Raw genomic sequence first — 18003 nt, 5'->3', positions numbered from 1 at the left:
TATATTCATTTGCTGGAGGGTAAATAATTATTTTCATTTGGTTGTAAATATATAACTATTTGTTTCAATGCTTGTAGAATATGAATAACTTATTTTATAAAAGTATACAAAGTGCATATAAAGATAATTGCACCTTGTTAGTTTGATAATGTTGGTGTATTCCAGTATTCTAATTTTCGAGTTATGACTAGACATAATTATTCGCTTTTTGAATATTCGAATTGTTCGAGTTTGATTCCGAGCCCTAATACCTAACAGAGACAAGTACCAGTATTTGTACAAGAGTACAAGTACTTGTCTCTGTACCTAATCTGTGGTACCTAATACATACCCGTTTTGGTAAATAGAAGTTTGTTTTGATTAATGTAACCTCAAACTGACTTGCGCATGTCATTTAAGCAAGGAGTCAGCTAGGATATATGCGCTAGTTCTGCGGGAATTTGACAAATCTGCAAATCAACTGTTTAGCATCGGAAAAAGTTGCAAAAAGCGATCAGGACAGCAGGTAGGAATGTTGGGGTTTTAGCGCTTTTGTCAGTGTGCTTCAGTAAACACTGCGAGCGCTGCAATGGAGTGGTTCGAGATAAAATCGCCCAAAAAAATTCCAGCCATGATTGCTTCGCTGAGCTTAGACCAGAGGCTCAGACGGCTGATCTACATGAACTCGGTGATGCCAGAGTTCCATGTGGGGGACCCGGACATATACCAGGTTCACCTGTCCTCGCTGCGCCTGACCGTCCTGCAGGAGGCTCTGGACGACGACTTGAAGCAGCTGTTCCTCCTGATAAATAAGGCGATGGCTAAGGGCGGCATCCCCCGCCGCCCCATAATTTTCCAACTGTTGGCCCTGTTGATGACCAACCCCGAAGCCACTGCGGACCAAAAGAACCGGATAATGGCCAAAGTGCTGGAGCTGAGTGACAACGACAAGGACTTTTTTGGCTTCATTTGCTGTTACACACGCAGCAGGGCGGGCTGTAAGTTGCCTACCAGTGTGGCCAAAGGGGTCCGCAAGTTCTACGGAGCGAAGAACCCCGAAGAGCTGGCCAGGAGCATTGCCGCGTCCGAGCGCATATGCGGTTGGTCACATAAGGATCTCATCAAGCTGGCACACGTCAAGCCGAATAGCCCCCGTAAGCTTATCAGTTTTCTTCAAATGCAAGCGTTTCATTGATAGTTTCAGTGATGAGCGCGGTCTTTAACTACATCCTGACCAGGAAGCTAGACGAAGACGCCACTGAGGCCCAGTTGGAAGTGCTGAGGATTATCAAGCAGGCGGAGCAGCTACGACGCTGCGTTGATCCAGCCGAAGCTGCAATACTGCTGAAAACTTCAGAGTTTAGCTTGGAGCATTTGATGCCGAGTTTGACAGGCAGCGAACAGGTAAACTGAGACTGAAGCCAGCAGAGTTGCTCTAAGGGCACAGTTGCAGGTCTGGAATGCGGTTCTGCTCAAGCTTTCCACCCAGCAGATTTTGGGACTTTTACTCAAGCTCCACAAGCTGAACTTTCTCACGCCCGCCTCGCTAATCAGTTGCCTGGTCATCCAGTTGCTAACCGATCCGGAGAGAGTAGAAAAGAGCGGCGTGCACCCGCTAGAGGTGTTCAAGCAGCTGAGGCGTTTGGAAAAGGGTGGCAAGTATGATGATTTGCCCGAAAACGTGCCCATTGGCACTGCATGGTGCTTGTTCCAGGCCGGTGGACCCAAAGCTGCTCACTTACTTAAAAACGACCAAGAAGCTGTCGGAGGAGAATCTGAGAAAGATTCAGGAGACGCAACCTATCGACTGTCCCCATATCGTTTCGGCCCTGTGGCGCTGCTTTGACTTGGCTTGCGCCAACGTGACCCCATCGCACAAGCGGTGAGCTACTAAGAACAGTCGCAGATTCGGACAAGATTTACTGTAAGTCTTCGGCAGGTATCTGGTGGTGATTGAAGTGCCGCCCGTCGGCGAGAATCGGCTCTGCATCGGCAGCAAAACAGTCACATATCTGGAGGCAGCGGTGGCGTTCGCTGCAGTCCTGCAGCGCGTCGAGCCGCAGGTTACTCTAGCAGTACATCAGAAGGCGGACTCCCTGCAGCTCGTCCGTGTGAAGAAACGTTGGTTTGGCCCCTTTCAGACCGTTTCAGCTCAATATTTTCCCGTTTTCCAGCTTGTCCAGTTGAAGAACTGCTACGACAAGTCGCGGCCACTAACAGCGCTGGCGCCTCCTTACCGACCTGCTTCACTTGGGCGACGGCCCATCGGGAGCGTGTGGATGTTTTCGTGAACTTTGTCCAGAAGAGCCCGCGCCGATCGGGCCACAGCCGTTCGCCCGCTCTTAGCGAATCGATGCTCAACTACCAGACGGCCATGAATCTGCCCAACACCAAGTGAGTAGCGCTCGACACCAAGTGAGTGACGAAGGGCATTTACAGATTGTTTCCGATTTTCCAGGATGATTGTCTTCATTCCTGTGGAAAGCCCGCTTGAAGGCTGGGACAAAACACCAACCAAGGTGCTGACCATCATGGGCTTCGACCACATCGCCTGCAAAGTGGCCCAGTGCTTTGCCCGCGACGATTTCTCCTAATTCGATCCGATTTCGACGAAAAGCTGAGATATTGTGTCCATCCACAAAGAAGGTGTTCAAATACCAAGTGCACGTATATCGGTGCCACAGTGGTGTCTTAGAATAAGTCTTCAATTGTTAGCTCTTCATATGCGCTCTCTGCTTGCTAAAGCGTCTCTATTTATTAACATGCCCCGTCCCAGCACCTCAGAATCTTCTCATTTGTGATAATTACTTGCACAGAGTAAGTTTATTTCGTTTTCTCATTCATATTGATATCGGACACGCTTTAATTCTTGTTATTAGAATGATTTGTATTTTGGAATAATATATTTTCATTAAAAAAAACACTCCAGTGGAGGCCTTTTGTTTAACCAGGGCGATTGATTTCATTTGCAGAAAGTTTTGGTTAACTGGGTGTTGAGGCAATTTAAGCATAACAATTAGGTCTGGGTGACTCAATAAATTTTTAGGAGTTGGCGCAGTGCAACGCAAATGGCTTGGTGCGCCGATCCAACGCACCGGCGCAGTAACTCAGTTCCGTTGCTGGAAAAATGTTGATGACTTTTTAGGTTTATTTTAAGGGCCATTTATCCATAATAGTTTTAACATTTCTTCAAAGTTTCAGAATTTTACAGTTTTAGCAAAGTTATTCCTTTTTCTGAATGCTCAATTTTCTAAAGATTCACTTAAAAATACTGAGAATTTTTGGGACAAAAATCAAATAATTTTCTTTCAAAAAACGAACAAAATAAGCGAAAGTTTATAATAAATTATTTGGAAAACTCGTCGCTTCTATTCCAATAAAGACTGTAGTTAAAAAATTGTGGTTTTTTAGTTTTGACTGATTTTTTTCCCTTTGCTTTCTACTCAAACACGCTCGATCTTCGCTTTTAATAAACGCTTTTACTTCAAAATACTGACAATCTGGATGTTTTTTTCGCGAAAAATTATAACTCAAACGAGCAACTCAACACAGTGTTACCCAGGCCCAATATCAGTCGCATCCTCCTTTTTGTGTTGGTCAACTTTTTGATACAATCGGTTCTCTCCAATACATATGCGATTGAAAACTATCCAGTTAAATTTAAAGCACAAATTCGCCATTTAGCGGAGAATTCCATGTCTGTTTTGAACCGTTGACCAAAGAGAAGAATCTGACAAATCACGCCCATTATTGAAGCAAATCCCTGAAACAAACTTTTAAGGAACAGTTTCAAAAAGAAAAAACCCGATTTAGAGGATGCATTATTATAACATGACCGTTTAGTCTACTATGTGCATCCGCCATTTTGTCTAGAGACCATCAAACGGTTTCACTTTGTTCATTTGCGACTCAATACGTGTGATTGAAAGACCAGTAAATACCGTGTGATACAGAATCGGTCTTTTTCTACAGTACAAACTAGCCAACGCCAACAAACGAAGAGTTTTATGCATAGATAAGAAGGTTTTATGCCGAAGAGAAAAGGCTTCATACAACAATGTAAATCCTACCTACCTGCACATTTCGGGGCCAATGCAACGCATACAGTAAGATTACCATCGATTACGAAGACCATGAAAGAAAGCTGGTCGAGCAGGTATCTTCTCTGTTCTCTCCGATCCGCATGACCCTCGGATTCCATTAGCAGTGGCGTGCCGTTTCGGATCCCCTGAAACCAAATGAAATCTTTAGTTGCTGCATGTTTTGCGTTAAAATGCCCAGTGGCTGTATGGGGGCACGCCAATGACCGCGGGACATTCCACGAAAGGGCAAGGGGGGAAAACGTGTAACACGGTATCCTAAATGGGTGGAAACCGCTCGTCCAGTCAGCGAGCCCGGTGAGAAATGGACGAGTCTTTGATGAGACGTGTTTATCATAATAAAATGCAGCAAATCGAATTGGGGGCCACTGTACAGGCAGTTGGGGACGATTGGAAAAACCCTCAGAGTTGCACATTTGGGCCTCAGTTCGGGGGAATTTATCGAGATCCTGCAGCCCAAATTTCTGGCACCAATAACGCTTATTTTAAAGAGGAAACCGAACGCTACTTCCTTATGCTTCAAAACCTCGGAAATTCCTAAAGGGCAGCTAAAACTACTGCCGAATTCATCCGAGAGTCTTCAAGATTTTACCCTTCCGCACTCGCTACCTATAAAAAGAGAATATTTCCTGCTTTTAAATGCCGTTTTCGGATGCGGGAACCGAGCTTTTCAACTGATAAGGAAAAATTACCCAAACCAAGCGAGTTATAAGCATTTGAGCCAGCTGAACGTCGTGGGCCGCTAATGGCAGCCAATTGGCGTGGAATTAAGCTCAATTAATGCGACAAATATGCCTAATGGTTGCATAACTTGGATGATTTGACTGTACAATGTACAAGAATGGTTCTCACCCATCTGGGTGCCAATCAGGCAATTTATGAGCCTAAACTTGTCCCAACATGTTCGAAGAATGCACTTTTTACCTGCCCATTGTGTTAGTTGAGTCAACATTTTCGTCGAGAAACCATTTTCCCGGAAGGCTGCCTTTATGATATTTGTCACAGTTCTCGAACCGTGTCGTTTCAGGCATAGATAAAGACAAGTTTCAGACATTCCAATCGGTTTTCAACCGCTCAGTCATAAAAATGAGGCCCTTTTCTCAGCCCCCGGCGACGCTTTTTCTGCCATAATAAACAATTAACGAACACTGGCTACAGCTTAATCAACATTATTCCAGATAGCGACATTGTTGTTCGCTTATATAACATTCAATTTGCGTCATTTTAATGGCGCTCAGATGCTATTGGGTTGCAACCAATTGGCGTGTTCTTGCTGATTTTGACGATTTCACCAAGTCTGAGTGCGGATGTCAAGCACATCCTTTCATCAACTTTATTGCAGGGAAATCTGCTCAAATCCCAATCGAAGCGATTAAGGATAATAATCAGTCACCAGAATAACAAACAAATTAGTTTTTATCAGTTGAATAGAAACCGAAACCACTAGACACGCAAATGATCAACTAGTTCTCAATTGAAATAAAACTAACTTTGTTCTTCAAAACGAACAAAAAGCACCAGTCTTAACTAGACCGGTTTGTGCATAATCCGGTATGGAAATGGGGATGAACCGCCACCTTAAAATCGCCACTTTCCCGGATAAATCCGATGGCGGTTCCAACGCCTTCTGGCACTTCCGGCATCGAAAAACTGCGTTCGAAAGCTGGAAACATTTTTTGAAATTGAAAAATCGGCCTTTGACTGGACTGGTTGTGAGGTGAGACGACTGCGGAAGGTTCGAATTTTATGAAGTACGGAAATTGGATTCTTGAATTTGTTTGTCGAATTTTGCAGGTTCCGGCGGTGCTTCTGTGGTCTAATGAATTTCCGGGGTTTCAAAGCATGAGAAAGTCGCGTCCGGTTTCTCCTTTAAGACAGGCCCGAAAATCAGCTTCCAGATTGGCCTAGTTTTTGCGTAACCTGGGGCTTCAAAGTTGGGGTGCAGATTTCGGTGTCCTAAATATTAAACTCTCAGGGTTCAAAGAGGACGTTTCTATTTAAAACAAGATAAAATAACAGTTGGAACTCGTCCAGTTTTTGCATCATTGAGATTTGAAACGCGAGGTGAAAATTTCGGTGTTTCGACAGTTGGCTCTATGAAAAATCCCCACAATTTGCCCAACTGCGGCCAAAGTCTCAAATTCTCAGCGTTTATCGAGAAGGTTTTCTTCTTTAAAATCAACAAAAAAAGAGTGTCGTAACTGGTTCAGTTTTGCGAAATGGACATTTGAAACGCGAGGTGCAAAATGAAGTGTTTCGACCATTGGTTCAATGAAAAACCCACAATTTTCCCAACTGCGGCCAAAATCTAAAATTCTCAGAATTTATAGAGAAGGTTTTTCTCTTTAAAACCAACAAAAAATGAGCGTCCCAACTCACCCAGTTTTTGCGAGATGGATATTTGAAACGCGAGATGCAAAATTCAGTGTTTCCACCAAGGGCCTTATGAAAAATTCCCACAATTTCCCCAACTGTGGCCAAAATCTCGAATTCCCAGCGCTTATAGAGAAGGTTTTTCTCTTTAAAATCAATAAAAAATGACCGTCCTAACTCGTCCAGTTTTTGCGAAATAGACATTTGAAATGCGAGGTGCAAAATTCAGTGTTTCGACCATTTTTTTTGTTTTTTTTTTTTTCTTTCGACCATTTTCTCAACTGGGACCTAAATTTCAATCTCTCAAGACAATTTGATAACAATCATCAGAAACATTCGGTCAGACAAACTTCAGAATTCAAATATAACTGATTTTTCCATTTAGGAACGCAGCTGGCATAGGTTTTCTCTCTCGGACCTATAGGGGTCTGTCGGAGAGGCAAGATGGCCTGCGTATAACCACGTGGATGCTTGCTACTTTCACAGCTGAAATCATTTCAATTTTCGCTGCAACTAAAAAAAAATGATTGGGAGCGTCGTCCAGACGTTTCACTGGCACGAATGGCTACCCTCTTCAGAAGTCACCAAAAAGGTGAAATTGAACTTTGCGCGTTAGGTTATGGGATTTGGGAACGAATGAAAACAGCAGAAGAACTGTGGCAAATTACCATTGGTCTTTATTTCGAAAAATCCGTAAGCCTACACGCATACAATTCCTAGAAGGCACATTTGGCTCATGTCGCGATTACCTATAAACATATATTTATATAAAATTCACAATATCGAACAGGCAGGCACGCAGTATAATCGAATCTTAATCTAGTAGGTAGAGCCACGTGCGCACAGGAGGCTGCACCACCTAACCTAAAAAACTAGCAATCACAATTCTTAGTCTACTTATAAATTTACCAACTGCTCTAATGTGATATGTGGGCGCAAGCATCAGATCCATATCACAGAGAGGTCGATAGAGGCGCAACATGTACATTGAGAGAACCGAGAACGTTCCCTAGGCAGTAGTCAAATAATGAATGAACCAATCAAGCAACAGTCTTTCTGCGATCACAGTGTCGGGCCAATGGGGGCCGGCGGCCTAGGCCGAATCCTTGCCCTGCAACTTGGTGGCCAACTCCGAAATTACCTCTTTGAAGATGAGCGGGTCGATGTTCTTGCTTAGCTGATACAGCACGAACCAATCCCCAATCTGGCAATTGCTGGCGATCAGCGCGACTTGTTCTTGGGTGGCGATGCGGCAGCGCGCCCTCAACAGATAGAGACGCACCTTGGGCCCCAGCAGGACGCAAAGACGGTAGCAGAGCGAAATGGCGGTCAGGACGCTGAGCAGAATGAACCAGAACCAGAGGAAGACGTAGATTTTCTCGTTGACAATGTTGACTGGAAGGACGCACAGGCCGTCGAAGCGCTGCACGCTGCCCGAAGGACCGTACTTGTGGAAAGTGCACTTGGTCACTTTGGGAAAGACGCGCGCCATCGGGTCCTCGCGCTCCTCCGGCTCCATCTCGGTGAAGCGCAGCACGTCGCTCCCGTAGGTGCTGAACTCGCCGTCCAGGAATAAATCCATGAAGAAGATCTGTCCGACTACGTTGACGAAATTGATCACCTCGCAGATGAAGAATCGATAGGCGTAGAAGTTCTGCATGTGCAGGTTGGCGTAAAAGTAGTCAATCAGCAGCTTTTTGCGGTCGTTCTTGCAGTCGTCGCTCACGATCGGGCAGTTCAGATCGACGACCAGATTCTTGATGCGGCCACCCTCCCAGGTCTTCCACAGATAGCGCGGCACATAGAACAGCATCGCCTGGAAGAACAGCACAAAGCACACCCATTGGTAGTACTTGTGGTACTTGACTTCGTCTTTGCCGTCGACGTGGCCTGCGACGCCCGGCTGGGCCACATCCAGACCGACGCGCCCTGTCAGCCGATTGGGGATGGTGAATGTCGAGTAGATCCAACAGTAGGTGTCCATAATGCTCAGAGGAATATCGTCCACGATGCAATCGATTGGGTCCCCGATGTACTGGCGACTGGTCACCAGCAGGGAAAACGCCACCAGAATGACCACGGTGGCTTTGTAGTGTAGCCGAAACACGTTGTTGTCGATGCAGACTGCATCGATCTTCAGCAGCCCCTTAACGGAGCCGAACACGTCGAACATGGTGCCGCACTAGAAACGATATCAAGCACTCGATGCTGGTGAAGCGACTGGTACAAATCAAGCCAGATTAAGCGACTGGTACTTTGGTACTAGAACCGGGCACCGATTCTCTCACAGTGAATGTTCACGTCTGAGTGAAGGGGGGGATAGGCCAGGGCCAATGCGTTCGGGCTACCGCCCCACTCCTTGCTGCTAGCCTCGCTTCGGGCCGAGGGAAGCAAGTATCGAAGTTTCATGCGCCCTCAAATTCACCCCAATAGTGCCCGTTTGAGCCCTCGCTGTTGCCGCACTTAACTACACCATTCGCCCACTTATTCAGTCTTTATCACATTGTCAGTAGGAATCGAAAATGCCCACTTTAAAAACCAGGCTGGGCCTATTGAATGGACTGACGAAATCAGCTGTATTTCCCTTTACAACTATTTAATCACTTGCATAAGGTCAACTTTTCTGGACCGCTGAAGAAGGCCATGTGTGCGAGCGAAACGCTAGGATGACGCTTTAAATATTTTTTTCAAGTTTAGTCGCAGATAAACTCAAAATATTTCCAGCCATCAAGTTATCAAGTTGGAACGTAGCAACCCGCTAGTCATCTGGCCTCTCGTATGCACTTGTATGTATGCGAGAGAGAAAACCGATGCCACCTGCGTGGCTAACTGACAAAGTCAGTTTTATTTTAATTCAGAACTTTAGTCTGTCCAAAATTTTCACACTTGATGTGGTGGTTAATTAGTGACCGTGATGATAATCAATAAAATACGCCTATTTAGGTTATTTGAAATACTACCATAGCTCATCGTTCTGAATTTTTTAAGGAGACCGCGCTTTTTCTTTAAAACAACATTTTTTAGGCGCTTGTTTAAGCAGCAAAAAATCAACATTTAGTGCGATTTCAATGAAAATTTCTGTTATAGGATGCAAACGTTGACTATCGCAAAACAGTAAAATCTTCAAGTACGCACTGGCCCCAGTTCAGAAGTTAAGATTTTTTTTAAAATGTGGTTTTTCAGTTTTGACTGATTTTTTCCTTTACTTTCTACTCAAAACGCTCTATTTTGTAGTTTCACTTAAAAATACTGACGATCTGAAGGTCTGTTACTTTGTAAACATTTTATAAAAACTTTCAGCGTCGAATTCGGGATAGAAACGAAAATAAGTTCCTCCCTTTTTTCCGCGAAAACCGTTAAGGTTTTCCTCAAAACCGAAAACAACCAGAGAGCAACAGATACATTTTAACCTTAACCGCTTTGAAAACATTTTTGAAAAACTTTTTGCAGTTTCGAATTATGAATAAAACCCTAATAATTATTTCTGCGTCTTTTTCCAAACATATTTCCCCGAACTGAAAAGCGAAAGTTTATGCTAAACAGAAAAACCGCGCTTTTCCTAACGTTTTACTGTAAAATTCTGGCAAATCTCGATTACTTTTTTTTAGTTGTTTGAACAATGTAGTAAAACGCTACTCAGAAAAAATGTTAATAACCTTTTTTTAGGTGTGAAAATTCGAGTCTCGGGTCAGTTTAAAAGATTAACTTCTCTATAAAGCGTGAGAGTCTGAGATTTGGGCCCCAGTTGAAAAAATTGAGGGGACTTTCCAAAGATTTAAATGCTGAAACATTGAAATCTGCATCTCGGTTTTGAAATGTAAATTACGCAAAAACTGCACCAGTCCACACACTGATGTTTTGCTAGTTTGAAAGAGAAAAGCCTGCTCTATAAACCCTGGTAGTTTGAGATTTGATTGAGGCCCCAGATGGAGAAGTTCTGAGGATTTTTCATCGACAAAAGATTAAAATCTGCCTTGCCGGTTCCGGATTTTCTTCTAATTGTACAGCGAAGATGCCTTTGTATACATAAATTGTAAATATAAACCCTGAGAGTTTGAAAACTAAGCCCCAGTTGGTCACACTGTATCGATTTGTTACAGATCCATTTGCCGATTTCCGAAATCTACACATGCACGTTCAAGGCCCAGGAGCACAAAGAATCGTCTTTATCTATGACAATGACTAGAACAGTTAGGAAAGTGATTCTCGGCTTATTTTAAAGACGGAAACCAGGTACTTCTGCCTAATGCTTTAAAAGACACTCAACCTTGAATCAGTTAAGAGGCAAATATTAATAATTTCCGTTCATCCATTGTCAATGTCGTGCTCTCAGTATGAAGCTTTCAGTTTTGCCGAATTATCCCCCATTTCCTAGACTTTCGCCGGAAAACTGCCAATTAATATTTATATAATTATTATATTAATATATATTTCCTTTGTGTGCGATTTGATTGGCAATTTATCCGAGTTCTGATAAAATAGGTGCAACATGACAACGTGGGCCTACTTTGCCGAAATGTTTGCAGCTGCGTTACACTTTTGGGGTTGATTTCGACCTTGTGCTACCCGATAGGTGGAAATAACTCGAAACATTCCAATCAGCAAAGAAAGCCATGTGCTTAAAAAGACACTTAGGGGTATGATCCTCTCTCCCACTCATCGGGAGCTAATGGCAAAGCCCATGAATGTGAGAAATAATTGGAGATTCCATTGTGACTGAGACTCTTGATTCTTGGTAGAATGAAACAATCGGGTCTTTCCGAATGATGAATGGCACTTTTTGCAGGCTAAAATCACAACGAAATAATTCTCCTACACTCAAGGCCTGATGATAACGGAACAATGGTTTTAAATCTGACATCGGTTCTTATCTGGGGTATCGACATGCGACTCGTAATCCCATAATTCCAGTTATTCTTACCAGATCCTCCTGAGGTATTAAGGATTTCAAAATCAGCAGCCGATAGAAAATGCTACTTTTACTCCCGCTGATTAAATCGGACCAACCGGGCCTTGAAATCGTTGTTTTTAGGCCTGCGGTTCGTCAATTTGCCACAAACATCCTCCAAAATGCGCAAGCAATAAATCCACATGCTAATCGCGTTAATTGGTTGATTGCCGCGGCAATTACTGATCAATATTGACTTTTGCACTTGGCATGTGACCGCAATATTCATCACAATAAATCAAAACCCCATTGTCGGCTTAGGCCAATATTAGTGGATGTTCGTGTGAAAAATGTCACGTAAATCCGTGTAATCACTAGTTTCGTGCACTATCGTCTTGGACAAACAATTAACAATCGACGGCCCAATTCAATAACAATTAATTGGGCACATCTTGGCCCAATTTCGTAACATTTATAGCCATAAAACAATCAATCTCGAGAGATTGTTAGATTTGGAAACGGGGACACTTTGTTAAGCCAACAGTGGCTGAACGTGACGAGATCGTTACGCTTTGCTGCTCGGCTTGGTTATTTTGGAAATAGAACTACTTTTGCGGTTGTTCGAGGTTGTTCACAAAAACCCGTGACCAAAATTGGATTAATCCGGGCCTGTCCGTGACGCCTCCACCCGCTTTCGGGTCGGTTCGGCTCAATGCAAAACCCCCGTCGGGCGCAATCGCAAGTAGGGGTGATGAGGGGAAAACGACAGGCCCGTATTTTGGTACCAATTATTTCGAATTATTTGCACAATAGTGGCACGTCGAGCAGATCGTGCTGAGGAAAAAATGCGCCCAAGCCAACGCAACTCGGCGGCTTGGTTCAGTGGCCCCGCTCGGGAATGTCACCTTTGCCGGTCATCGAAGCCCCCCGTGCTTGACCCCCCGGTGGCTGCATGGAGACAAGTCGCCTCTTTCTTTGTTGCGTCGGCAAATCCCATCTGGTACTCGCAATGGTAAATCAGCAGCCCATTTAGGGCTCTGCTGGCTGGACTACCAGCCATACCCATCAGTACCATCACATCGACATTAGCTGACACTGACAGATTGTCACATTTGCGTGTCCCAATCGACTGCGCCCCACAGGGGAAGACACAACGTTATCCGAGATAATCAATCATCCACTTAGGTTGCGGCATGATTATGGGAAAACCGATATCCACATCACTCGAATTTCCATCGCGTTTCGCCCTCACACAGTGCCAGTTTTTCCTTTCCTTGGTGCGAATGCAGTATGACAGATGTCAAGGTAGGTTAACAATGACACCTAAACTGGCACGTCCCGTCCATACATTATGCGTCCCATTATCGCTTAGAGACAAAACAACAGGACAAATCAGCGGAATTTCGTCCACTTACATGTGTATAAGCTATTATTTGCGTTGTTGTCATTGTTTTCAATGGGGACCCCGATAAGATTTCGGCCTTGTTGCTCTTTTAAATTATCGATTGGAAAACAAATAATGCGCACTTACATCACGCGAACACTCGATCCACTCGTTGCGATTGTTTTTCTTTTGTCTTAGTGCAGCGACTGAAGCTGTCACTAAGTTTTGACAAATGTCATTCGTCAATCACCGTGTGATTGATGGATCGAATATATCGGTACGGCTGGAAATGTAAGTGAACAGAAAAATTCCGAAGTGCGCCTGCTCAAAATCGACTCAGATTGTTTAAAACAAACCAGCTTGTGGGTACTCGTACTAAAAGGTGGGAATTTGGGTCAAAATCGACGCAACTTATGTCAAAACCAAGATGGGAAAATTTGGCACACAAACCCACAGCTTGTTGTCAGTTGAAATGAGCTAAAAAGTTCAAAATTTAAGCCAAAGTGAACTGAACTTATTTATGTCAGGACTAAGATGCGAAAATTTGGAGACAAAACCTCAATCTTTTGGGTTCTCGTTTTCAGCGCCCCTGGTCAAAAAAGTGCCAACACTTTGTCAAAATCGACTCAACCTCTCAGAACCATGATCGGAAATTTCCGAAAAAACTCATTCGAAATACCACAAAGACTCAGTTTCATTCGTTGCGTTTCTTCGAAGCAAACAAATGCGCGTTTGCCTTTAGGGGTGCTATTTTGAGAAAAGCGCTGAAGAAAACATGAAAACCATTCGAAATCCAGTAAACACTCTGGAAAATTACGCAAAATTCGACGAGAATCTAGTTCCGTTTGTTGTGTTCGTTCGATGCGAAAAAATCGCTCGTATAAAAGTGCTGTAGAAGTCACGAAAAACATTTGAAATCCATTAAATACTAGATTCCATTTTTAGACTGAAGAGAAAAGTTTAAAAATCGGTCCAAAATCGACTCAAATTTTGTGGGAACCGTATTGGAAAATTATCGAAAAAAACGCTTAATTTGTAGGTGATCGGTTTAACGCGCCGATCAAAAAAATCCAAAATTTGCTCAAATTTAACCCAACTTAGCTCAGATCCACTCCGGGAAGGAAATATTTGGTAGAAAAAACCGTAGTTACCTACTTGTATTCAGATGCGAGTTCAGAACCCAAAAGTTCGAAAATTAGGTCAAAAGCAACTAAATTTATGTCGAAACCAAGATACAAAAGTTTGGAAAAAAAATGTTCAAAAACAGGGTCAGAATCTCAGAAACATGATCAGAAAATTGCGAACGAAACGCCACTGCTTGTGGGTACTCGTTTTCAGTTGCAATGAGCTAAAAAGTTCAAAATTTAAGCCAAAGTGAACTGAACTTTATTATGTCATGCATGTGGATTAAGATGCGAACATTTGGTGACAGAACCTCCATCTTTTGGGTTCTCCTTTCCAGCGCCCCTTATCCAAAAAGTGCCAAAACTGTGTCAAAATCGACTAAACCTCTCAGAACCATGATCTGAAATTTCTTTTCGGAGATTTCTACTTTCGGAAATTATTGGAAATACCATAAAGATTCAGTTTCATTCGTTGTGTTCCTCTGAAGCAAACAAAGGTTCGCCTTTAGGGGCGCTGTTTTGAGTAAAAGCGTTGAAGAAAACACGAAAAGCATCCGAAATCCAGTAAATACTTTGGAAAATTACGCCAAATTCGACGAGAATCTTGTTCCGTGCATTGTGTTCGTTCGATGCGAAATAATCGCGCGTTTAAAAGTCCTGTAGACGGCACGAAAAACATTTGAAATTCATTAAATACTATTAAAAATCAGATAAAATATGACAAAGATTCAGTTTTTAGATTGAACAGAAGTTTAAAAATCGGGCCAAAATCGACTCAAATTTTTTCAGAACAATAATGGAAAATTGTCGAAAAACAACGCTCAGTTGGTAGGTACTCGGTTTAACGCGCCAGTGATACCCAAAAATTCGCTCAAAATCAACCCAACTTAGCTCGGAACCACCATGGGAAGGAAATTTTTCGTAGACCAAACCTCCGGCTTGTGGGTACCTACTCGTGTTCAGACCCGAAAAGTGCGAAATTCAGGTGAAAAGCAACTGAACTTATGTCAGAACCAAGACACGAAAATTTGGAGAAAAAAAGGTTCAAAAAGTGGGTCAGCATCTCAGAACCATGATGAGAAAATGTCGAACAAAAACCCCAGCTTGTGGGTACTCGTTTCAGTTGAAATGAGCTAAAAAGTTCAAAATTGAAGCCAAAGTCAACTGAACTTATTTATGTCAGCACTAAGATGCGAAATGGGCGACGAAAAGCACCATCTTTTGGGTGCTGGTTTTCAGCGCCCCTGATCGAAAAACTGTTCAAACTTAGCGCAGAACCACCACGGGAAGGAAATTTTTGGTAGACAAAACCCCCGCTTGTGGGTACCTACTCGAGTTCAGAGTCCAAAAGTTCGAAAATTACGTCAAAAGTAACTAAACTTTTGTCAGATCCAAGACGCAAAAATTTAGAACAAAATAAGGTCCAAAAACTGGGTCAGAATCTCTGGTCTGAAATTGCGAAAAAAAAACCCAGCTTGTGGGTACTGGTTTTCAGTTGAAATGAGCTGAAAAGTTCAAAATTTAAGTCAAAGTGAACTGAACTTATTTATGTCAGGACTAAAATGTGAAAGTTTGGCACAAAACTTCGATCTTTGGGTTCTTCCCAAATCCAAAAAGTGTAAAAACTGTGTCAAAATCGACTCAACCTCTCAGAATCATGATCGGAAGATTCAGTTTTATTCGTTGCGTTCCTCTGAAGCAAACAAATGCGCGTTTGCCTTTAGGGGCGCTGTTTTGAGTAAAAGCCCTGAAGAAAACACGAAAAACATTTGAAATCCATTAAAAAGCAGGCAAAATACGACAAAGATTCAGTTTTTAAACTGAACAGAACAGTTGAAAAATCGGGCCAAAATCGACTCAAATTTTGTCTCAGAACCGTAAGGAAAATTCTCGAAAAAAACAGCAAAATTGCCCACCTATCTGACCTCAGAATGGCAAAAGCTACCGAACGCAAGTGTTAACTGACTGAATCAACCACTTTGACCTTAGCCACGTCCAGAATAGATACATGTTAATCTGAAAGTCAGTCGTGGTAGGTGTAGATGAATTATAATTTAATCTTATCAGTTATTATTACACAAATGACAATGGATGGGGAAACGGGCGCGCAGGTTCAGGTCGCAACAATCAGCCGCATTCAATTACTCCAAATTGACGATTCATCCCGCCAGTTGAGCAGCTAATTAGAGCGCCAGTTCTGAAACGAAACCCGTTCTTTCCAGAAGAAAAGTGTGCGCATCGTCCCGATCACCCCCAGCCGCAGCATGCTGAAGACATTCGAAGGTGTTGTGCCCTTTGTGAAGAAACTCGCGAATCAAACCTACTCGATCGACAATTGGGTGTTCAAGCTCCACTACCGGCTCACCTTCTTCGCCCTTTTGACGTCCACAGTGTTGGTGTGCTCGCGCCAGTACATCGGCGACCACATCCAGTGCATCTCCGATAAAGGAGTACCAGGTCATGTTATTGACACTTACTGCTTCTTCACATCCACCTTCACTTTGGTGAGTGTGGCGGACCTGCTGGCCGTCAGCCCCACTAATTGGGCGGTTGTAGATCAAGGACCTGGACCCCGAGTTGCTGGACAAGGGCGGCCTGCCCCATCCCGGAGTGGGGGAGTACGGGATTCATTCCAAGGACGAGGTCAAGCACCACGCCTACTACCAATGGGTGCCGTTCGTCCTGTTTGGGCAGGCACTGATGTTCTACGCCTCTCACTATGTGTGGAAGAAGCTGGAAGGTGGAAGACTCAAGTACTTGGTGGACGGGCTGCAGCTGGCCGCGTTCTCCTTGCAGGAGAAGGAGATGGGGGTGGGCGGCAAGAACATTCCCACCAGGGCGCAGAAGTACGCCCCCATCAGCTCAAAGAGGGCGGGGTCTAACCGGCTAACTTGCATTCCAGGGAGGACAAGATTCGCGTGGTGAGAAAGGCGTTTCTGGACCGGCTTTACATCAGCGGCTCCTGGTCGATGCACCTCATCCTGTGCGAGTGCCTCAATCTCCTGAACGTGCTGTTGCAGATCTACATCACTGACCGCTTCCTGAACGGGCAGTTTATGAGCCTGGGGGCTAACGTGTGGCGCCAGGGACTGGAATCCAGCGTCGATCCTCTGGATGTGGTCTTTCCCAAGGTAACCCCCAGGCGTTGCAGCTGGAGATTTTTCAAAACTGCTTGCAAAACCCATTGCAGGTAACAAAGTGTACGTTCCACAAGTACGGCCCTTCGGGCTCCATCCAGTGGCACGACGCCATGTGCGTGATGGCCCTCAATGTGATCAACGACAAAATCTACACTTTTCTGTGGTTTTGGTATATTTTCCTGCTGGTGGCCACGGGCCTGGCCCTGGCCTGGAGGTGAGCCCATTCCAGCTGCTACTCAGAGCACGAGCTCACCGTTCTTCGGTTCCAGACTGCTCACCATCCTGCTGCATGCGCGCAGCAAGTCCTTCAACAAGCTGGTCTTCTCCACCACCTGCCCCGGTAAAATCAACCCATGGGACGTGTTGACAGTGTCGCGCTACTGCAGCTACACCGATTGGCTGTTCCTCAAGTACCTGTCCAAGAATCTGGATGGCTTGGTGTTCCGTGAGATTATCATCGGCCTGGCCGAGGAGCTGGAGGACGATCTGGACTCCGCCAAGAAGTCCCTGATGAGCGACCAGCTTTCCAACCCAGAGGCCGGCCTGCCCGAATACAAGAAAGACTGATGGACTTTGTGATGTTGTGATTTCCTAATTTATTGACTACCTATCCCAGTTTTTTAATAAAACTTGATGTTGTATTTGCCGACATGCCCTCGTATATTGGATGGGGTGGTTTCCTTGACGACGTAAAGTGCGTGCTTAGTCTCTACCTAGGGCACGGGAACCGGCGTTGCCAGCATGCAGTTTTTTTTCAAAAATATGGTTTCCAGCCTCCGTTGAATGTTTATGGGGTGTTTGTTGAATGTCGATTTCCCATTCATGTGGCAGCACCGGACAGTGGGCGAAGTGAGTTCATCGCACGGCGATGACCCAGACGCCGCCACCTAAGATACCGAATGACAATCGGGCGACTATCTCGAAAACGGTGAAGCGAAGCGGCAACGTGGCCCTTCTGAAATTCCTTTCTTGCACGTTACCACAGGTACTGCCCGAAGACTGTCCTTAATTACAA

General features: G+C 44.2%; 4 protein-coding genes across 6 annotated transcripts in view; 2 read left to right on the top strand and 2 right to left on the bottom strand.

Annotated features, from left to right (window-relative positions):
* The window catches only part of LOC109541492 (tyrosine-protein phosphatase non-receptor type 14), a 28904-nt gene that overhangs the window by 6199 nt on the left and 4702 nt on the right, over positions 1 to 18003 (bottom strand). The window contains exons 1-2 of one of the 2 annotated variants that reach the window (XM_048668249.1): positions 11374 to 11541; positions 4054 to 4207 (exon numbers count right to left, since the gene is read on the bottom strand). The gene's annotated coding sequence lies outside the window, so the exon portion shown is untranslated. Of the gene's footprint in view, positions 1 to 4053; positions 4208 to 11373; positions 11542 to 18003 lie in introns of those variants that run through there. The other variant, XM_048668240.1, reaches the window with a different exon arrangement.
* LOC109541495 (RNA-binding protein RO60) lies at positions 214 to 2978 on the top strand. Of its 2 annotated transcripts, XM_019910359.2 has the most exons (8): positions 216 to 505; positions 609 to 1133; positions 1184 to 1383; positions 1433 to 1638; positions 1694 to 1861; positions 1919 to 2100; positions 2154 to 2373; positions 2438 to 2972. In XM_019910359.2, the coding sequence occupies exons 2-8, from the start codon at positions 611 to 613 to the stop codon at positions 2571 to 2573; spliced, it is 1635 nt and encodes a 544-aa protein (XP_019765918.1). In that variant the 5' UTR covers positions 216 to 505; positions 609 to 610; the 3' UTR covers positions 2574 to 2972. The 2 variants fall into 2 exon arrangements, with proteins under 2 accessions (XP_048524214.1, XP_019765918.1); XM_048668257.1 differs by having other exon boundaries at positions 214 to 1133; positions 2438 to 2978.
* LOC109541500 (innexin inx2) lies at positions 7105 to 8773 on the bottom strand. The gene has a single exon (XM_019910365.2). The coding sequence runs from the start codon at positions 8623 to 8625 to the stop codon at positions 7546 to 7548; it is 1080 nt and encodes a 359-aa protein (XP_019765924.1). The 5' UTR covers positions 8626 to 8773; the 3' UTR covers positions 7105 to 7545.
* Positions 12536 to 17637, top strand: LOC109541498 (innexin inx7). The gene is made up of 6 exons (XM_019910363.2): positions 12536 to 12645; positions 16071 to 16352; positions 16405 to 16694; positions 16751 to 16979; positions 17039 to 17202; positions 17258 to 17637. Exons 1-6 carry the CDS (start codon positions 12631 to 12633, stop codon positions 17553 to 17555), a joined length of 1278 nt encoding a protein of 425 aa, XP_019765922.1. The 5' UTR covers positions 12536 to 12630; the 3' UTR covers positions 17556 to 17637.

The sequence above is a fragment of the Dendroctonus ponderosae genome, unplaced genomic scaffold (assembly GCF_020466585.1).
Source record: "Dendroctonus ponderosae isolate FM_Combo_2020 unplaced genomic scaffold, Dpon_F_20191213v2 Dpon_F_20191213_1, whole genome shotgun sequence".
Classification (NCBI taxonomy): domain Eukaryota; kingdom Metazoa; phylum Arthropoda; class Insecta; order Coleoptera; family Curculionidae; genus Dendroctonus; species Dendroctonus ponderosae.
Note: the sequence above shows the minus strand (reverse complement) of the source record. Positions and strands in the feature narration are given on the sequence as shown.

What these genes read in the sequence shown, in the direction of transcription:
- LOC109541498 (XM_019910363.2), top strand. An exon ending in ATTCCCACCAGGGCGCAGAA is followed by an intron (nt 16,695 to 16,750) that starts GTACGCCCCCAT and finishes CTTGCATTCCAG; the next exon opens with GGAGGACAAGATTCGCGTGG. An exon ending in GGCCTGGCCCTGGCCTGGAG is followed by an intron (nt 17,203 to 17,257) that starts GTGAGCCCATTC and finishes CTTCGGTTCCAG; the next exon opens with ACTGCTCACCATCCTGCTGC.
- LOC109541495 (XM_048668257.1), top strand. Translation starts at nt 569, where the DNA reads ATGGAGTGGTTCGAGATAAAATCGCCCAAAAAAATTCCAGCCATGATT. An exon ending in GTTTGACAGGCAGCGAACAG is followed by an intron (nt 1,384 to 1,432) that starts GTAAACTGAGAC and finishes GCACAGTTGCAG; the next exon opens with GTCTGGAATGCGGTTCTGCT. An exon ending in CGTTTGGAAAAGGGTGGCAA is followed by an intron (nt 1,639 to 1,693) that starts GTATGATGATTT and finishes TGCTTGTTCCAG; the next exon opens with GCCGGTGGACCCAAAGCTGC.
- LOC109541500 (XM_019910365.2), bottom strand. Translation starts at nt 8,625, where the DNA reads ATGTTCGACGTGTTCGGCTCCGTTAAGGGGCTGCTGAAGATCGATGCA.